A 16,349-nucleotide genomic window follows, 5' to 3' on the forward strand; every position below is an offset into this window, starting at 1 on the left:
GTTGATGAATTAATGAGGAAGGCCAATATGAATTTCCTGCCAGCTTGATAGGCAAACTGCCTAACAATTATACTTGGGACCTACTTGGTGACTCTTTCTGAAAAGGGAACAGCATAAGCCTACTTGGTATCTGGAACCAAGTAGGTTCCAGACCTGCCATAACTACAGTCACAGAAACCTGCTTGGCTCCCACAGGCAATCATAGGTCTTAGAAGGGTCAAGTGTGTACTGGGCAGATATGTAGGAAAAGGTTGAGTAAATGATTCAGACATAAGACATACTGTGGAAACTGAGTTAGGATGGCACCACCAACAAGAGTCAGGAGCAGAGGAGTAAGATGTGCAGAGGTCAAAGCAAGAACAGATCAGTACCAAACCAGTAGCCACCAGCTTAAGAGTGAAAGCAAACCAGAATACTAGAGAATTCATAGGGTTGAAGTCAGAAGCCAGAAGCAAACACAAGGCATCACAAAGAACTTAAAAGCAAGACAAGATTGCAGGTGAGGAAGCAACAAGACTCAAGGCATCAGGGGTCTCTAAGAGGCTCTTGCCAAAAAGGACTTGCAATCAAGATGGCAGGCTGGGCTAGTCCAGGAAACCAACCACTTCCACCAGCACTGCCCACCCCGCACACAAAGGACTGCAAAATAAAACAAAAAGTTCAGTCAATGTATTACTGACTTCAAAACAAGGGAAGCATTTTCTAGGTGGTCAAGATGATTAATGAGTCAGGACTGAAGCCATGTGACTCCTAGGAGTGGCCAAACCAGATCTGTATCTGAGGAACTAGAGTTTGAACACAAACTCCCTTCTGGAGAAGGGAGCTGAGGCTGCAGAAGCCTGAAGTCACAAGGGAGCAGGGATGACTTAGGGAGTGAAGACTCCAGTGTCCAGGAATTAGACTAGACACTGGTTCCTAATTGGCTGACATCATACATTCCTGGCAGGCTATGATATTACATCACCTCACAGGGCTGTCTCCATCTCTCCTTTTGCACACCATTTGTACAAGACCATTTGGCTGAAGCCCCCTAACAGATATTCCAAAGTCCCACAAAGAGAAACTCCAAGTTACTATGGATACTAGGTTGGCATGAAAGGCCAGTAAAATGGTCAAAAGGAGTAGGGTCCATAGCTAAGAACAGACCTCACCAAAGCTATAGCACATGGGTTTGTACTCACATAGCTCAAGTCTGGTCAGCATTGGAGTTCCCCTGGCCAGCCCACTCACTGAGCCTAACTCCAGGCTTTCACAGATTGTCATAAGTTCTTGACTATTAGCCAGACTTTCCTTGCTCTCCTGTTGACAGCACTGAGGTAGGAAATGTTGGTGGCCTCCCAGGGTAAAGAACCCTGATGGAGGTGGTCTTGCTGCCCTGCTTGCTTTTTCTAACTAGTACTTTGCTTGCCCTCCTGCCCTTGCTTAAATGTTGGGCTCCACACCTCTGGGAGAAGATGGGTTTTGGTTACTTTGCAATAAGGACTTGCAGCAATTCAAGTCACTTGTCCTGAGTCATCGTCCCAGCCTGTCTGTGCAGACTCAGGCCTGGCCTAGGGGCTCCCCCAGGGAGGGTGTGCAGGTGGCTCCTCCTGTGTTTACACAACTACATCCAGCATTGTAGTTTTCCAAGCCCTAGACCTTCCACATGTGAGGTGCCACACAGGACCCAGGCTGTGGAGGCAGGTGGCTTGGTGGTGGCCCTCATTAGTGAATTTGTTTAACAAAGAAACACTAAGAAAGGTATGGAAAGAATCCCCATCCCCATGGAAAGTATAAGCTGAGGCAGTAATAACAAAAAGCATTGGAGCTACTGCTCTTCTAGCACATGAAGGACTGCACATTCTGAGGGGGCAGAGAGGGCAGCCAACCGGGAACGCTGGCCTGGAGAAAGCGTGGGCTCTGCAGCCACACAGCATCCCTGCCCTTGGGCCAGTCACCCCAAGTTGCAGGAATAGCAGAGGTAACCCACTGGGCCAGCCCGGTCTGCAAACCCACGAAATGGGCGGCGGGGCCACCTGGAAGCACAAGTGGAATGGAGTTGATCAGAATCTGGATCTTTGTCAGTGGTGACGTGGCTGCCCCGATTCCCTCTTGGCCGTGCTGGGGGGAGGGCCGTGGGGAGCCCGGCTGTGGGTGGGCATCACTGGTCCATCTGGTCACCAAGACCCTGCAAAGAACAAGTAGGTAAATGGATGGCCAAGGCCCCCTGCAGGCCAGCCAGGACAAGGTGGGGTGAGAGAGAGGCTGCCACTTGCCAGCCCCCTCCTGTGGGGGTCTCTGGTATGGTACACAGCCCCTCTGCTAGGTGAGGCCCATATGGGTCATTTGAGGGTGGGATTTTGGCAAAATACTGTAATAATGATCTGAGATGTGCCGATTAAAAAGAGAATAGGTTTAAAAGTGAATCCATTTGAAGAAAAGAGGCAAGTGAACAAGTGCAGGTGGCTGAGAAATGGGCAGAGGACAGGAATGGGCTGATGACCGCCCCAGTGAGGCCTCCCTGAGAAACCCTAGGGTCCCCAGCACTGGGTAAGGCACACGGACCTTCCTGCTGCTGGAGGTCTGGGGCGGCCTACCTGCTCATAGTCCTCCACATATTTGTATTTCTTCTCCCGATAGTAGTACTTTTTCCTCATGCAGTAGAGGACGATGATGTCACATAGCACCGTCGCCTAAATTCAGCACAGGGGAGAAAAGGAGCAGGCTGTGTCCATCCCATCACCAGGGCCCTTCCGGGGAGTAGGCCAGGCCCCGAGGGCTGGGGTTTGGGGATGGAGGCCCAGGGAGACATGTAGAGGGTCGAGTCTAGAAAGTGTCACAGGGCGAACACCTCGCTGTGCTCCCCTCAGCCAGGGGGCCCCAAGTCACTCACCACCCCTAAGAGCGCCACGCCGGAGCCAATGTTGATCATGGTAGGGATGATGTCAAATTTCCCAGCCTGCAATGGCAGGAGAAAAGGAAAAAGAGCAGCAATGGCGGTGGCAGAAAGCAGATGGAGGAGGGTCCGGGGCCCCTGCCAGCCCAGAGGAGGGCCAGCGCGTCTGCGGCCGGGCTACCTTTCCAAACACGATGATGTCAAAGCGGATGCCGTAGGCCTTGGTGAGTGTGCGGTGCTCAGTGCCTGTCAGGTCCTTGTAGTACTTGGCAAATCTGGGGGCGGCACAGGGCAGAGTGAGCGGGGGCCGGCCTCCCCTTGGGTCCTGTGCCAGGGGTGCTGGCGCAGAGCTCCAAGGCTCAAGCAGAGTCGCACGGCTAAGCTCGGCCCTGCTTGCTGAGCAGATCACAGGAGCACCTGGAGGCCCTCTCTTTGCTGATGTGGGTGACAAAAGCGCAGGAAGGCTGGAGTGCTGGCACTGCCCAAATGTGGGCAGCAGGGCCCAGGCAGAGCTGCCCCCTCACCGTCACCACCACCTGCACCTCTAATGTGGGAGCCACTTGCTCTGAAAGTCCTTCCTGATACGGCCCAGCCAGTTGCCTCCCAAAGAGACCCTGGCCACTAACAGAGAAAATGGCGGCCAGCTGCTTGGGGCGCTGTGCCGGCCACAAGCCAGAGGCCACACTGGACAGAGAGCTGCAGATCCGCCCGAATGAACAGACGAGTGTGGTGGAGCCGCCCGCGTGAAGGGTCCCGACCCTGAACGAGGTGGGCGCTGCCACCTGCCTCCACATGAAGGACCCCGAGTGGAAGAGGCCGGAGACCAAGGCCATGCACGGAGGATTCTGCTCACATGGCAGAGCAGGGACAGGTCCAAGGGATAGAAAGTGGGCTGGGGGCGGCTTAGGGCTGAGGGAGATGGGTGGGTGACAGCCAAGGGGCGGAGCCTGCAGTGACTGGTAACAACTAGGGTCAGGTTTCATGTTCTAGTTGGGAGCTGGAAGGGCAGAGAACCTTATCTCAGGAGCCACTGCCAAGGAAGGCTGGCCGGGAGGGGGCGGGAGGACCTCTAAGCCACTATACCACTAGGCCCATGTTTTTCGGGGGACCCACTAGAACCATAACCCTCACATCCCGGTCTGTCTGGCTGATGCTTTCCAAGCCAAGGGTGAACCTGGTGCTGGTGGAGGTGCAGGTGATTTGTGTTCTCCTGAGTGGCCCATCGGCTTTTCTGTGCTTGGGGGTTCCAATCAGGGGGCTCTCCAAGAACTACATAACAGCAGAGTGGAGCCACCACTGATTCCCTTCCTGGGAAAAGAATCCAAATACCTGCCCAGCTTCCCGCCTTGAGCCAGAGGGTGCCCAAGGATGGCAGAAATGGGACATTTCCGCGGCACCCATGAGCCTTTGATTCCCCTCAGCACCACCAGAGGGAGACAAGCAACCAACAGCACAGGGGCTCAGTGGTGCCCACAGGGCCTGTGACAGTCACAGCGGTGGGCACAGGAAAATGTTGGTGGCCACAGATTTTGCGGCTTGAAGAAAGTGGCTCCCTCTCATCAGATTTCCACTGCAGTGGGTTGAATGTTGCCTCCATAATGCCTGATTGCCCCCAACCTGTGAGCGTGACCCTAGGGTGTTTGCATATGTGACTAAAGAAGGGAAAGACCAATTGGTATCGGGGAGAGAGGAATAGGGAAGAAAGCCAGGCAGAGACTGAGGGAGGGACTAGCAGGGTCCCCTAGGGTCCTCGGAACAGCAAAGAATGCACTCCAGGGGCCACCAGAGGCAGGAAGGGACCCTGAAAGGGCCTTGAACTTTGGGCTTCTGGCTCCAGAGCTGTGAGAGTAGACAGGAAATGAAAAGTCAGCACGTTCAGCTGGGAATATTGTCATTTCTGTGCAGGTTTCTGGGCACAGGCTCAGCCTTCGAGCACATAACTGGTCAGTGCACAGAGGCGAGGAGACTGGAGGGTCACAGGTGGGCCGAGTCCTAGCTGAGGCTGGTTCTTCTGGGCTCTGCACACGTCTCCACATGTTTGTTAAAAGATTTTATTTATTTTTGGGGCCTCCCCAGTGGCGCAGCGGTTGAGAGCTGGGTTGTGAAGCTGCCCGCGGCCTCTGCGGCGCCGGTTCGATCCCTGGCTGCTCCCCGGCCACTAGAGGCGGGTCCCACATGGTGCGCAGATCTCTCCTGCCGCCCGCGGTCTGCCTGCCTGCTCTGCTCCCTGCTCTGGCTCTGGTGAATTCTCTCACCCTCCCTGGCTTCTGACTGTACCCAGTGCATGTATAAACAAACAAATAAATAAATAAATAAATACATGCCTCTTTAAAAAAAAAAAAAGATTTTATTTATTTTTGTGTAGAAGAGCTGGAGTGCATGCCAGAGGTGTGGGAGGATAAGAGGATTCACCAGGGACACAGTGGGGAGCAGAACAGGCAGACTGACTGAAGTATACTGCTGAGGGGAGCAGTGAGCTAGACAGGAGTGTTCTGCTGCACCATGTGGGTCACCTCCCTAGCCGGGGATTGGAGTCAGGTTGTCGTGGTGATAGTGCTGAAACTTAACCCCTCGGCCATCAAGGAGGTCCCCTTTACATGTTTCTTGAGGCAAGAGGGCCAGCAGGGCTCTCAGGCCAGAAGCCATGGTGCGAGGTCTTTCTGGGAACATTGGGTGAAAGGAGGGCGAGAGGGGCCTCTGGTGGGCATGGATGCTTCCACACTTCAGGGACCTGTCACTCCCCCACACCTGAGACACCCAAACTCACACTCACCTGAAGTTGTAGCCGGGAGACACGTTGTGGCTGAGGTCCCGGGTGTCCAGGCGGCGGAAGGAGTACTGGGGCAGGCAGAGGGAGGCGGCTCGGTCCAGGTTGCAGGCCCAGTTGATCTGGATGCCAATGATGCCTCCCTGCAGGTGGCGGGCACAGACAGCAAGCTCCCTCAGGGCCTGCTCTGGGAGGAGAGGCGTAGGCAGGCCGGCTCGGCTCAAGAAGGGGCGCGCCTACCTCCACGGCCATGTCCTGGAAGCTGTGGCCCGCAGACTCTACTATTTTGCCGAGGCGGAATATGGGGCAGAAAGGATCTGTAACCGCATCGTACGTGCACGACTTGAGGTAGGTGGTGGTGACGCTGGGCAGGATATTTCTCCTAAAATCGGGAGAAAGAAGAGAATTGGAGTGAGGAGAACGTCAAAGAGCAGTCAGACCTGGGGGTACATAAACGGCGGGTCACCACTTACTTGCTGAAATTAAACTTGGGGTACCAGATGTTGTTCTTAACCAAAACAGTGAAGTTTTCTGCAGCCTTGAGGAATGCAGGCCTGAAAAAAAATAACGCCAGTGTCCATGAAAACACAAAGCTATGCATACTCACTTAGGCCCGTAATATTTTTCAAAAGCATCCACACAGTGTCATTTTGTCCAGAAAAAGTGAAATGTTTCTAGCATTTTCTACTCTCCTCTACGTAAATACTAGGTCAAGAAGGAGACTGCACAAGACTTCTGGTTTCTTCTTTCCTCGGAAGCCAGGGCCTCTGGCCCGCGGCAGTGGGAATTGAAGACCCTGAGTTGGGGTCTTGCTGGTGGCTTCCCTAGCTGCCTCTCAGCTGTGGGTTCAGGGGAAATGAGCAACAGATCTGGTTTTACAAGTCAAAGCAAAAGTGAATTCACCTCCTGGCTGGAGCCTGACCTCATCTCAAAAGTACACAAAAAGCACGTGTCTGCTGGCTCAGGGCCTGTTCTCCAAGAGCCACGTCAGCTGCTGGCTGAGAGTCTGCGCTGAATCTGTCCCCAAGGAGACCTCACTTCTTTGGTGGCTCTCAGCAGGACAACCCAGCACTGTCAGCTGAGCCCTCTGTTGGGGAGGCCTCCCCTGATCCTGGCTGATTCTCTGAAGTTATAAATAATAGCAATAGTCTCCCACCCGGTGATGGAAGCGAGGCCAGTGACAAGGCCACACAGTGAGGGCAGGGAGCTTATAAGGGCTTCACCTGTACTTCTCTTGGGGCTTCAGATTCTCTTAGCCCTGTCCCTGGGGCTTGCAAGCTTTTGTCATTCCCTGTACCAGAACCTGGAAAGGCTCCACATCTATGAGTCTCATATCCAAGACTTTTAATATTAACTCACCTTAAAAAAATGAGGTGAAATTCACAGAGCATGTAATGAGCCATTTTAAAATGAACAATTCAGTTGTGTCCACTATATTCAAAAGGCTGTACCACCATTACCTGTAGTTCCATCATAGTCTCATCAGTCCAAAAGGAAGCTATGTAACCAGTAAGCAGGTACTATCCTTCCCACTCTTCAGTTCTTGAAACCACTGATTTGGTTTCTGTTTCTATGAATTAGTACTGGATATGTCACATGAATGTAATATTCATCATACAATGTTGGACATCATGTACTATGTGGCCTTTTGTGTCTGCTTTTTACTCAGCATCATGTTTTCCAGATTCCTGCATATTGTTGTTTGGGTCAGTACTGTATTCCTTTTCATGGCTGATAATATTCTCCAATATGGAATTTTAGATATTAGATATACTGGATGTACCACAATCTTGTTTATCTGTCCCTCTGCCCATGGACATTTGAGTTAATTCCGCCTTTTTGGATCAGCTCACTTTTTCATTGATGTCATTCTGAAATGAACTTTCTACCATGGCCATAAAAGTGATCATTTGCCATACATTGGGGGTCATTGTACATATCACTACAATGAGATCGAAACAATAATACTACAAGTTGTGGTTAATGTTATTGTCTGCCCCAAGTGTAAATCTGAGGCTTGTTGTTTGTGGAAAATGGAAATCAACAACTGATAAAAAGTTATTAAGGACACTTCAAACCAGGATTTCCCCCTTGGTATCAGTGAAGGGGTTGAACAGAATAGCACAGGGAGTGTCTTTCTCAGCATGTGACACAATGTCATTTCATATGTACTCCCTGCGATCATCTTACACTGGACTAGATCTAGAACAGCAGCAGCCAGTGAAAACATACTGTGAGACATAGCCATATCATAAAGTTTTCTCGTGGCCACATTGACAAGTGAAACATACTTTTTTCTAACTCAGCATACCTAAATATTACTTCAATGTTTAAACAGCGAAGTATTACTAATGAGCTAGTACATATACTTTCCCCCATGACCAGCCTTTGGAATCTGGAGTATATTTTGCACTGACAGCACAAATTGTTCAGTTCCCCACCACATTCTAAGTGATGGACAGCCACACATGGCCAGTGGATCCTTTTCTGGAGAGGACTGTTCTAGTATATTCTCTCAGCCATAAGACTCTAGGCCTTCAGCCATCACGAAATCAATTTCTTAGCCTTTTCTTCTATCACCGTGCACCCAGCATGAGGTGGAGGCTCGGAGGTTGTCCTCTGAACCCCAGATCCAGCCATGGTGCCCACATGCTGTGGTTAGTGGAACAAGGAACTGCCTGGATTCTGTGTGTATGTACGTGTGTACACATGTACGTAAGGCACTGAGAACTGTTTCTGTCAGTTATACTTAACGGTGGACAGAGTCCACCCAACCCTAGAAGTAAGTCCTGTACACTCATCATGAGGATGGACACTGAGGCCTCCCCTCCACTTGGTCAAGACCCATCACCCCAGGGCAGCCTGATCCCAGAGTACCCAGCACAGAGAACCAGTACATTTGGTCTTGACTGTCCCCTCCCCCTAAGCCTCCCTTCACAGGCCTAGAATCAGTTTTTGGGGCTCACCTTGGCACCTCTGAGTCATCCTCTATCGGGCACCAGGCTGCTACCTCGCATGTCTTCAGGGTTTTGTTGAACTGCACGCATCTGCCTGTCTGGACTCCTAAAGGATGAGGGAACCATGGAACATGGGGGCGGGTGTGTTAGATTTTCTACTTTGTGAGATAGAAATTCCCCTATCACAGCTGTCTAGGTCATTGATCTTGAGCTATCCCAACTTTGGGACTTAGAAATTTGTAGTTTGTAGACATTACAGCTGGAAGTGAATGGTTGGCCCAGTCTAGCCTCATCTCTGCTTTGCAAGTTGCACGGGTTAGGGTGATGCCAAGCCCCAGCATAGCTCAAGATCTGGGGTGACTTCCAGGGTACAGAAGACAGATGAATGTTGAGAGGGACCCTAATTTGGGCATCTGGCTCACTCAGAGTCAATTGAAGGCACAGGGGAGTTTGAGGACTTTTTCGTCCTGGAATTTCTCTATGGAAGGGCCCCACCAGGGTGGTGATCTGGTATGGGGGTGCTCTCCCCAGGCTGTGTCTACTGTGGGGTCACAGCTGTGCTCATACCGTTGCTGTGGGTGCCTGCAAACCCAGCGGTACAGTTGGCATCTGATTCACACACAGTGGTCTTATCTGGAATCTGGGAATAGAAGAATGAGTGAAAAGGGCTCCAGCGACCTGGGCCCCACACATGGGCGACAGGGGCGGACAGGGTGCGCCTACCTCAGGACAGAGGCCCTGGGTCTGGTTCGTGGTGATGATCATGTTGGTCATGATGAAGAGGGAGTTTTTCTCCTGCAGAGCAGGCAGAGAGGAGAGAGTGAGCTGCTGTGTTACCGTCAGAGGCATGGAGAGCTGGGCATTCACCTGAGAGGTCACTACCTTTCACTTCTCCCACACGCCATGCAGAAAACAATTAAAAAAACTGATCTGATGGTCTCCTGTTCTCTCTTGTGAGAGTCCATATCCTCATTGAGAACAAGGACTCACACAAATACTTGTATACATGTGTTCACAGCAGCATTCTCCACAACAAACTGGATATGGACACAACCCAAGAACCCACTGCTCAATGAATGAATACACGACATGTGGTCCATCCACACAATGGAATATGATGTAGCCATAAAACAGGAACGAGGGCCTCCCCTGGTGGCGCAGCGGTTGAGCGCTGGGTTGCGAAGCTGCAGCGCTGGTTCCATCCCCAGCCGCTGGTGGCGAGGGTCCCACATGGCCATGGCGCAGACCTCTCCTGCCACGCCCACTGCTCCCCTCAGCAGTGTACTTCAGTCCTTCTGCCTGTTCTGCTCCCCGCTCTAGCTCTGGTGAATTCTCTCACCCTCCCGCGCTTCTGACTGTACCCAGTGCTTGTATAAATAAATAAATAAATCTTTAAAAAAAACCAAAACGGGAACAAAGCACTGAATATGCTCCATCACTGATGAAGCTCGAGAACATGCTGCTGGGTGAGGGAGCCAGCCACACAGAGGCCGCCCGAGTGTGAGCCCAGGGATGTGGAATGCCCAGAAGGGCAAGCCCACAGGGACAGAAAGCAGGTTAGTGGTTGCCAGGAAGTGAGTCAGAAAGGGAGTTAGTGCTAAAAATGGCCTCGCAAAATAAGGAGTGAAAGACAGATCCCCAGAAGATTTTAGATGGATCTCCCCATCACTGGCACTGGCATTCTCAAATAGGGTGCTTGAAGTTTTCTTTCAACAGGTCACACTTCTAGGAAGAGTGGGGTCATTGCATGGAACCATCTGGAGGATCAGGATCACCCAAGGACTAGAGTCCCTATCCACCCTTGGTCTTGACAGGTGGCAGGAGCTGTGGGGATAGCTGCCATTCCAGAGTAGGCCCTGAGCAAACCCCGAGCCACAAGGATGGGGCACGATGCCGGAGGGTCTCTCCCAGCATCCGCCAGCTTTCCAGGTCTGTGTGAACAAACATGCTGTATTTACAGAGGCCTCTCTTGCCACGTTCCTGGGTTGGACTTGAGCAATTCAGTGTTGTCTACTTCCTGTTTCCTTTTTCTTATCTATTGTAAGTTTGGGGTCATATCAGGCTGGAGGCGAGCCACGTAGGTGCAGGGCCAACCGATGTTTGTGTCCCATATTTGGGGAAACTGAGGGATTTTGTGTAAGCTCATGAAGAGGATGGTATGGACTGTAAGCCCCCAGCCCAGCCCCTCAATGGAAGGCAGAATTGTGTGTGCCTCTGTACAAAAGGAGGGGCCCTGTCCCCCTCCTTGGTTACAGGAAACATACTATTATCATCTTCCCAGAGCTGACCTTCAGAGGAAGAGGGGTCTCTCTGTTGACATGCCAATAGGACCACCCACTTCCAGCCACAAACAGCCCCCCTTCCAGTTGACCTGTATAGCTCATCACCTCTCTGGGCATCCCATAAGGCCCTTCTTTTGAGAAGACAGTGGGGACATGAACACACAGAGGAAAGAGTCTCTGATGTCCTTGCTTCACTCACAAAGCTCTGAGCCAAGAGCAGGCAGCTTATCTGCCCTTGGCCACCCTGTCACCCCAGCACAAAAGCTACCTGGAGGGATATTCTGCGGCTTGCCTGTGTGGATCACAGTGGTTGCCATGGCTCCAGAGAGTCAATATTTAACTGGGAGGTTGTGGATGAACATATGGAGCTTGAGATGCTGCACTGAGCAATTCTTCCCTTCCCTGATGGTGTGCTGTGTGGGTATGTCTCTTTCTCCTTGGTTGGCTTTTAGCCTCTAATTGTTGTTGACATTTTCACATTATCTGAAAAGATTTGCCTTGTGGATTTACAAAAATAGAGCAAATAACAAAATGTGGAAGTGTGAAATTCCCACTGGATTCTTTCCCTGGATTTGAGAATTGTGTGTTTACCATTCTGCTTGAGATGAAGATGTCCACATGGAAAACTCCCTGTGGTTAAACCAGCAGATTTTAGGGTTGAGGAAACATAGGTGATTAAATATTATCTGTTAGACGGTAAGCCACAAAAGGACTGATGAGCCTGGTTCTTGGCTAAAGCCATTAGTCCAGGCACTGCCGTTAGAATTGGATGCTAGTTAACCAGGTGTGCAGTCGGCACGGGCAAGGAGCTCACCATCCTCGGTGCTGGACGGAAGTCGTGGTGGGAGACGTACCTGAGCTGGAATCACATAATCGGCCACATCCCAGATCCGGAATCCCAGGGTAGAAGTGTTGGTGACAGCCACGCCCTTGGCTTTGGTAGTAACTGAGCTGACCACAGAGTCCGTTTCCTGGTAGCTTTTCTCCCACACAAACACCCACCTACAACATAAAACAGGCTGCTTACATTTCCTCTGGGATTCAGTGCCTCTGAATGGAGGCTGGGGAGCCTCTGAAGCCAGGGGCTGATAGGACCGTGTTTACTATTCTAATTATGTGACTTTGCGAAAGCTGCTTCATGCTCAGGGCTCCATTTCCACGGAAAAACAGAGATAATAGCACATAAACCGCAGTGTGTTGTGTAGGAAATGCAAGAGATGATGCCAGGAAAGCAGTGATTAGCATAAGGGAAATGTTCAACAAATACCATCATCAGTTTTAGATATTTGAGCACTTTCAATGCATTATGACCTGCAGAATCACCGAGAGATAATAAAAGTTATCTCTGCAGTGCTTATACATGGAAAGACTGATCTAAGCTCTTAGTAGTAAATAATTTAATCCATACCACTCTGTAAGGCAGTTGTTAGTCTCCATTTTACAGAGCAGGAAACAGAGACACAGAGAGGTGAAGTCACTTGCCCAAGATCACACAGCTCATGAGTGGAGACTCAGGACTTGAACTCAGGCCATTTCCCTCTCAGCCTCTGTGCTTGCCCTCTAGTCTACAATCTGTCTAGAAAGGAGAATCCCTGCCTTCAAGTGGCTTTTTAGGGCAGTTTCTTATCTTTCTCTGGGAATTCAGGTCACTTGTATGTTTCTCTGTGAAGTGGGGACCCTCCTGCCAGTCTGAAGAATGAAAAATCTAAAGGCATTAGGGCACAGTGGTGAGGACATGGCGCCCAGACTGGAACCCAAGGAGTCCATGGAGACACGTCCATGTCTCATCTCCACCATGCACTGAGTAGTAGAAGCTCTGTCAAGTTGCTGACCTTCTCTGTGCCTCAGTTCCTTCCAGGACTTCACAGGATTGTGGTGAGGTTAAGTGAGTTAACACATGTCAAGTGCTGAGAACAATGTTTGAAGTCGCCATCAGTAGGCTGAAATTGTCCATGATGGAGTATTTACACTCTGGAAATTGACCAGCAGGATAAATCAGTAACTATTACTGTTCTTCTAGAATCAAGAAATATTGGCATCCCTGTCACCGCCTCATAAGCCCTAGATGTCAAGACTTCAGAATTTCACTGGTTTTGGTTACTTATGGGTGGGCTCATCTGGCCTGAGCAGTCTCCAAGTCCACTGCCCATCTTAGGAAGCAACTGGGTTTTCCCTAAAAAGTCCTGTGTATTTAGAGTTTCTAGGAATTTAGCTGTGCTGTAGGCTTCCATCTAATTCTGGTGGAGGCACAGGAGCTTAGGGCAGGAATGTTCTTTTAGAATCTCATTTCCATGATCCAATTCATCTTAGTGAAATGTGATCTCTTTTAGCATGGTGACCCACAGCACTCCTTCCTCAAAAAGAGACTCAACATGTGATCTCAGTTATCGAATTCTATTATCAGTCACATGAAAATGGTCTCAACGTTCAAGTATCACGTAACTGGAGGGGTGGGGTTGGTGTTACGGGTGGTACTTAATGAGACTTTGTGAGTACACACCTGGAAAGCCATTTCAGTCACTACGGTCAGTACCTACTGCTGCTGGGTTGACTGGTGTTAGAAACCAAACCTGTGAGTTCATGCAAATCCCCTTGGGCAATGTTAAGTGATTCCAAACCCCATGCCTGGATCTCATTTGAGAGGTGCATGAAGAGCTCAGTTTGGGAAACACTTGATCCCCAAGCTTTGTTGCACACCTGAGTTACTTGGGAAGATGATCAAACTCTATGAGTAATTTAGAAGGTCTGGGCGACAAGGGAAGACAGCAACTGGTATTTCTGAAAGATTCTCAAATTATTTTACTGTGTACTTTGGGGACCACACCATGACAGATTATCTCTGTCACCTCAGTCACTGTAGACACCGCTTCCCGTGAGGACCATTGAAAGTGGAGCCACTTGGCACGGTAATTTTCCCATCTTCTCTCAAGTTTTACTTAAAATTAAAGGGTGTGTTTAGTTAAAATGAAGCACTTGGTGATGGTTGAAGGTGGCAGGAAACACAGAAGCCTAAGAGGGCATCATGAGGAATGATGAGGCCAAGGTTGGCTCCTAGACAAACCCCCTTCCCCCCATAAAGATGTGAACTTCAAATGGGTTTATGACCCTGTGACCTCTCTACTCTCTTGGGTTACCACATGGTGCTAAGGGACAGCAACAGAAGGATGCCAGAGTCTAAGAGACACCAAGCAGAAACCCCAAACCTCGGTTTCCGTGAGCCAATCATAATGGCAAGTGAAGAGCAAAGACTGAGATGTTTAGGGTAAAGCTCGTCCCCCAATCACCCAATTCAAAAGGCATTACAGAGCAATTCGGAAGGACAAGAAGCAGGACAGGCGAGGAGGCAGGGCCAGTGTTGACTTAAAACGGGTCAAAGCAGGCTGTGCCCCGGGGGCCTAGAGCGCAGCGAGGGGCGTGTCACCGCCTTACTGCCGCCTGGAAGGTGCCTGCAAGCTCACCTGTGACCCAGGTGGGTCACCTGCCTCACGCCGCGGTCCCCTCACCAGAGTGGAGGGCTCCCCGGGGCTGACCGTTGCCTTAGGCCAAAACGGGCAGGAGTTACGCCGGCCCCTGACCGCGTGGGGTCACCCTCGGCGCCGGGACCCCACGGGACGGCGCTGGCCGCGCTCACCCGATGACGTAGGCCAGGATGAGCAGCTGCACCGCGCGGTTCATCAGCCCCACTTTCCGGCTGCGGATGAGCACGATGCGCGGCGTGTCGTACTCGAACAGGAAGGCGCTCAGCGCCGCCCCGCAGCCCGCCATGGCCGCGCCTGCCTCCGCTGCCAACGCCTGCTGCGCGCCCTGGGCCGCCCGCCCGGCTCCCTGGAGCCCCGGGGCCCCGCCCCAAGCCCACCCCAGGCCCCGCCCCAAGCCCACCCCAGGCCCCGCCCAAGACCACCCCTGGCCCCGCCCAAGACCACCCCTGGCCCCGCCCCAAGACCACCCTGGCCCCGCCCCGTGGCCCCAGAGCCCCGCCCCATCCCGAAGCCCCGCCCCCGCCCCAAGCTCCGCCCGCCCGCGCGCCCGAGGTCTGCGAGGGCGGGGAAGGGGGCGTGCGGCCTGCCGGCTCCGTCAGGCGGAGTCGTGACCGCCCCTTCGGGTACGCGGCAGGAACTTGGGCCCTGGGCAGCAAAAGCCATCTTCCCGACGCGGGCGGGGAGCGGGGACCCTTTCGGGGGGCGAGGTTGGGAGGCGGAGCCACCTCCTCAAGGAGGGTGTGTTCTCAGGAAAGGGGGCGCCGCCCCTGAGGGACCGCGTGACTCCTGTCTGGAGGGCAGCGGAGGCGGCCTGGGCCCCCTCAGAGGGACCAGAGAGAGGCGTGCGAGTGGCCCCCTCAGCGGGAGCACGGCCCAGGAGCGCCCCCCTCAGGTGGGCGAGTGAGCCTTCGGGGACCCGGGTCTCCCCAGCAGAGAGGCCCTCCCTGGGAATGAGCTGCCCGCTCGGGGAGGCCCAGGTCCCCTGGAGGGTCTCGGGGTCGCACTGACGGGGTCTCCTCAGAGCAGCCCCTCTGGAGTGGACACTTGTGCCGGCTCTGAGGGCACTGGCGGGGTGGACACCCGCCGCTTCTGTTTCTGCCACAAAAACTTAACTGTCCGGTCACCGGGGAGCCCCGGGCTGAAGCCTCACCCCCTCCACACCCCCTTGGAGCTGCCCAGGCCTCGGCCCTGCTCTGTTCGCGGGGTCGCTCCGTGGCAGGTTGGGGCGGCCGCAGCCAGGACCGGAGAGGGGCTTGTGTCCATCCCTTCCGCTGAGACCGTTTTTATCGCACCTTTAGGGAGCACTGGAGAGAGGAGGGAAAGTGGAGGAAACACCCAGTTCCACGACTTGAACATAATTTTCCACCTTTATTCGCTCTCTTCAGGTATGTTTTCCTAGATATGTTTTATGTCTTATTAATTTATTCAACAAGTGTTAAGCACCCACACCTACCAGGCACTGTCCACTGGACAGAACAGACCGAAGCATTTGCCTTGCAGCGTGGACATGCTGGCAGGTCATCGTGTGTACTGTTTTAGTTTGTCATCATAGGCAGAGTGGAGCTTTTTATTTCCTGATTCTCACTTCTCTGGTGGTCCTGCAGAGGATTATAATGGTCATTTTTAATCTGTAGACTAATTCTTCCAGGGAGTCTGCCATCATTTCCCTCACTGCTCTCATCTGGGACCTTGTGGTATGTGGATCCTGGGCGTAATCTCTGATACGTAATCTCTGATACGAGGATGAAATTCTTAAACCATATCACTTTGTTTTTCCAAATAGAAAAAGGTGAACAATAAGAAAATGAGCAGAAAACAGATAGCCTCTGCCTCCAGAGTGGGAGTTGCTGAGTTAGAATAAGGTGCTACCTGCCTCAGTCCAAAATGGCCGTAGGAAAAGGTGGTGACAAGTTGAAGTGGAATTTTGTTTATTTGACAGAGATTTACTGGGAACCTATAGCGTGCTTGGCAGTGTTTTTGGTGCTTAGG

The 16,349-nt window shown here is 52.0% G+C and overlaps 1 protein-coding gene across 1 annotated transcript; it reads right to left on the minus strand.

The window, feature by feature from the left end:
* Positions 1–2,924: 2,924 nt before the first annotated feature.
* LOC311183512 (P2X purinoceptor 4-like) lies at positions 2,925–14,755 on the minus strand (the record flags this gene model as incomplete). Its single annotated transcript, XM_084253014.1, has 9 exons — positions 14,513–14,755; positions 11,736–11,883; positions 9,323–9,394; positions 9,167–9,239; positions 8,609–8,705; positions 6,116–6,196; positions 5,883–6,024; positions 5,649–5,785; positions 2,925–3,150 (listed from the first exon to the last, which is right to left on the minus strand). Exons 1-9 carry the CDS (start codon positions 14,644–14,646, stop codon positions 2,925–2,927), a joined length of 1,110 nt encoding a protein of 369 aa, XP_084109140.1. The 5' UTR covers positions 14,647–14,755.
* Positions 14,756–16,349: the final 1,594 nt, after the last annotated feature.

This window comes from Talpa europaea, assembly GCF_964194135.1.
Source record: "Talpa europaea genome assembly, chromosome: 14".
In the NCBI taxonomy this organism is placed as follows: Eukaryota; Metazoa; Chordata; class Mammalia; order Eulipotyphla; family Talpidae; genus Talpa; species Talpa europaea.